We start from the raw sequence: 4,811 nt of genomic DNA, 5'->3' as shown, positions 1-4,811 counted from the left end.
GAAAGAAACATATATACTTCTGGAAAAGATAAATTACATGAAAACTGATCAAATCAGAGTACAAATAAAGGACGGAGTCAGAGAAGAGAGAAGAGGGAAAAAAAGGTGACAATTTCAGGCCATGTATCATACATCAGATGAAAAATGTGCAGTAGCAGTGTAGCACCATGATATCATGATAATATTATGATCCCTAGAATTATATTAGAAATTTGACTGTTGGCACCTTGATATGAAGAACAAAACAATAGGTAATTTTCATTAAATCCGACTTAGTTACAATTCAACCCGCTTTACAAATACTGTTTTAGCATATCACAGATATAATTAAGATACAGACACATCTAAGCAAATACAAGTGGTACAAAAAATAAATAAAAACTGACACCAAAATTAAATTCATAAGCCCAGTACAACTGATGGGCAGTCATTGGTGTAATGTAATATCAGTAGACCCACCAGAGAAATGGTAAAGATGAAATAGGATCTCAGTTCCTCAATCTGCGACCTATTAGATTTCTGGTTGCAATATTATCCCAGTAACTTACAGGCTTATCAACTTATGAGATAAAACTGAGAAAAAAGCTTTAATTTATGCATACTCTGGGTTGAGTGATAAGGCCTCCTGGTAAATCATATCCTTCATTTGCTCTTCTCCCAAGGGTTGTTGCTCAAACTCAAAGGAAAATGGCTTTGGGCAAACTGGTTCATCAGCTATGTCATGCAATCTTGCAAGGTAAGGATGGGCCAATGCTTCTTCAACTGTCCAGAGACAAAATGTTACCATTAAAGAGAGGTACAGTGAGGAAAATATGATATTTAAACTCGAATCCTTAATTTCAAAGCATGTCTCTGCATTACACCAATTCAATTTCATACATGTCAACATTATGACCACAGGCAGTCAAAGAATTTTCCATCCATAATTAATCTATTGACTCTTACAAGAGTGTTACATAACAATATTCAGTTTCAAGCACTAATAATTTCCCAGATCTAGAGAAGAAGGCATGGCTTTATATATGTAATTCTGAAAAGTTTCAAATATATGCATGCAAGTTCAAGATTTTGTGTGCATGTAGATAAACCTTGCAGGGTAAAAAATTGAAGAAGGGGATATTTCTAAGTGGGCTCCATAACTGAAAGATGAAGGTTACAAGTTCTACGGCACATTTAAAGTAAACAAAATGTTCAATCTTTATCATTTGGACAAGTCGGACATGCTAATTTTAGAGGGAGACAAAAGCCTGCATATCATAGCTGCCCGTACACTATAGCAAAGAAGCAACTTATAATTTCCATTTATCTACAAATTTTCTGGGTACGATGATGAGTGGAGGGGGAACATGGGAAACTCAACTACAATGCATAATATTGCAAGAAGTACAAATCACATTTTCTTGACCAGATTCGTTGAAATAAGCCTATAACTTGTCTCTTCAAATTCCCTAATTAATAGTGATCAATACTGAAAATTAATTAACGTAGGGCCTACTTCTAATTAGATTATTCAAAAATAAAGAACAAAAAACAGATTCAAACTGCACTTGATGTATGAGTTACAATTCGCCAGCCACCTAATTGATCTGCTTCTTGTTGACCCCACAGTGAGACATCTTTTGATTGCTCCACTTTGTCTTTTCCTTCACATCACTAACATATGATTTTATTATTCTACTCACAATAAGGGGGAAAAATTCTTTTGGTTGCAGCTTCTTTTGTCCTTGCTGTCATATCATTGACACATGTCAACTCATACTTATAATCCCCTTGACACTTCAAAGGGAATAAGATTTTATTCAATGAACATGGTATTATTATGCTCAAGCTATGAAACGCCTAAGCAAATATACAAAAAGAAAATTTATGTCTTAGAATGGCTAACATGGCCTAGAAGCAGGTTTCAAATAACTAGGAACCACAGTATGGTGATGGCTTTCTTTTTCAAGGTGATTGGTGGAAAATTTCACATCAAAACCCATACAATAATTAACAAGTAATAAATTTCACCAGTCCCCTAAAGCATAAAAATATGACTGACAGTAGATTAGAAAATTACCAGTAATTCTTTTAGTAGGATCAAATGTGAACATTTTCTCTATGAGATCAATGGCCAATGGATGAACATGTGAAAAAACTGCAGCTAATGGCTGCCGAGGGTGTGAGGGGAGTTGGCGAATATATCTTCTTGCATCCTCGTTTCGAACAAAACCAAGATCAGACTCACTCGGCGTGCCTAGAAGCTATGAAAAAAAATAGCATGAATAAGTATATATCCAGCAGAAATCCCTTTCAGAAAATAAAGTAATAATTCATTCCAATATACTTAATCAGCTTCAGAATAGTAAAGAGGGGACAATTTACATATATCTCATTTTTTTTTATAATTAAAAATCAGCTCCATTGAACACCTTTATTGAATCAATAAAAAGCAGAATAGAAAAGTTGTTACTTGTTACCATAAATACATTAAGTTATGTTATTTCTTCTTCAGAACTTAAATCTAAAACTCTTTAGAAACATACCAAAATTGTAAATGAGCTCTCTCAAAACTAAAATTGCACTTAAATGTTTTTCTTACCTCTATCAATAAGCGCATCTGATTCACGTGATCCTTCCCCGGAAACAAAGGCTTTCTAGTCATAAGCTCCATAAAGATGCAACCCACAGACCACACATCAATGGCAGCAGTATAATCTGAAGAGTTCAACAGTAGCTCAGGTGCCCTGTACCATCTTGTGACAACATATTCGGTCATAAACTCATTCTCTGCAGTCGGGCGAGCAAGACCAAAATCACATATCTTAAGATCGCAATTGGAGTTCAGTAAGAGGTTACTGGGCTTTAAGTCTCTATGAATAACATTCGCTGAATGTATAAACTTTAGCCCCCGAAGAATCTGATACAAGAAATACTGCAGCACATTCCAATATTAAAGTTAATCACAGTTTTTATTTTGAATGTTGAGGTACTGTACAATTATGGCTCAAAACCAAAAAGACTAATACCTGACAGTGCTCCTCAGATAAGCTTTGATTGGAACGAATTATTTGGTGAAGATCAGTATCCATGAGTTCCGTCGCAATGTAAACATCAGTAAATTCTCTTCGTAAAGGTGGCGGAACCACATCTCTTAAAGCTACAACCTGTTTAACATGCACAATTATCCACCTTTCAAACTCCAGTACTAACAAAACCACAGCCTACTTTTCAAAAGCTCTTCATCTCATGATACATAATCGAATAGCAAGGAAATAATATTACAAATTTTGTGAAAATAATTATGTCATATGTACACTTTGATAATAAATATTGCAATACTCTTGTTCCCAAAAAATAATAATTACAATCAAGTTTCTGCAGTAGATGTCAATTGAACACTACTATATGAAAATGTTTTTCTCTTGAATGTTGTTTCTTCTCTTGAAGGTTAATTAATTTCCATTCTTTCCTTTTAAAACATCGAAACAAGTTATTTTAATTCGACTATATTCCTTTACCATTTACTCATTCCATTCCCATATGAAATCGCTAATGAAAGCTATAACTTGTTTAACATGCACAATTATCCACCTTTCAATAGACACAACTTTTTTCACAGTAAATTTCACAATTGTTGAGTTGGTCAACTAGCATAGTTTAATTATCAAGCAAAGAATATACTCAAACAAAAAGCATTAATTAAATGAACCTTCACAAAGAGAAACAAGTTTAAATCTGAAAATTTCCTTCCAAAAAAAAAAAAAAAAAAATTGTTAATATAATCTAAATTTCATAGTTGATAATATAGGTTTAATCACAGAAGATTACTAGTAATATCAAAAAATTAACTTACATTTTCATGATCGAAATGGCGAAGCAGCTTAATCTCCCTTAGCGTACGCTTCGCGTCCATGTGGTTATCAAAAGCGTTCGCAATTTTCTTCATCGCTACCATCTCGTTCGTCTCCGAATTCATCACCGAGCTTCAAAATTCAAAATAATTAATTAATTAACCACCACAAATTCAACTGCAGCCAATCAAACAAAGCCGCGATAGCTAACAAGAATTTTAAAAAGAGAAGAAAGAATTTGAGGAAAAAAACTAGTACCAAACGATACCGTACGCGCCGCGGCCGATCGGCATGATCGGAGGGCGGTACTTGGCCGTGACTTCGAAGAGGTTGCCGAAGATGTTGTATTGAAGAAACTGACCTCCGTGAGTCTGCACGGCCGGAAATTCGCCGTACTGACCGGTCGCCGCCACATTCTGATTTATATCAGCCATTTTCGAAGTCTCAATCTCTCTCTGTGAGAATTTCTTAGTATTGAGTATTGACAGAGAGAATACGAAGAATTCAAAGGTAGTGAGAGGGGTTTAAATATGAAGTTTTGATATTGAAATTGAGAGAGAGAGAGTCAGAGTGCTCTCCGTTTCTCTTTGTTTGTGACGTGGTGACTTCTTAGCAGATGCGAGGAAAGGGACGCGAAAAAACGCGCGAGGGAAAAGATGGAAGAAAAAAAGCTACTCGCAACGCGTTTGGACGAGATGGACGGCTCTGATTACGGCCGCCTCTATCATCTTGTTCAATCTTGTCAACGCCCATTTCCTCTTTCACTGCCATAGCTAACTTTGGATAAGACTAGTGGTATTTTACTATTTTTTTTTTTAAAAAAAAAAAATTTGAAAATGGTCCCACCTAGAAGGCATGAGTTGTGCTGTCCTGTGCTGATTGATAATGGTGAGAAATTATGTACCACTTCTCAATTTCTCGTATTGTTTGCTTGTATGTATGTGGGAAAAGAAAAATGGTCTTGTTCAATTTTGGGTT

The 4,811-nt window shown here is 35.2% G+C and overlaps 1 protein-coding gene across 1 annotated transcript; it reads right to left on the bottom strand.

Annotated features, from left to right (window-relative positions):
* Positions 1 to 233: 233 nt before the first annotated feature.
* Positions 234 to 4,569, bottom strand: LOC126733015 (mitogen-activated protein kinase 3). The gene is made up of 6 exons (XM_050436130.1): positions 4,092 to 4,569; positions 3,836 to 3,965; positions 3,009 to 3,146; positions 2,582 to 2,914; positions 2,060 to 2,243; positions 234 to 762 (listed from the first exon to the last, which is right to left on the bottom strand). Exons 1-6 carry the CDS (start codon positions 4,265 to 4,267, stop codon positions 593 to 595), a joined length of 1,131 nt encoding a protein of 376 aa, XP_050292087.1. The 5' UTR covers positions 4,268 to 4,569; the 3' UTR covers positions 234 to 592.
* Between the last annotated feature and the right edge of the window lie 242 nt (positions 4,570 to 4,811).

The sequence above is a fragment of the Quercus robur genome, chromosome 1 (assembly GCF_932294415.1).
Source record: "Quercus robur chromosome 1, dhQueRobu3.1, whole genome shotgun sequence".
Classification (NCBI taxonomy): Eukaryota; Viridiplantae; Streptophyta; class Magnoliopsida; order Fagales; family Fagaceae; genus Quercus; species Quercus robur.
This window is presented reverse-complemented; position numbering and strand designations above follow the sequence as displayed.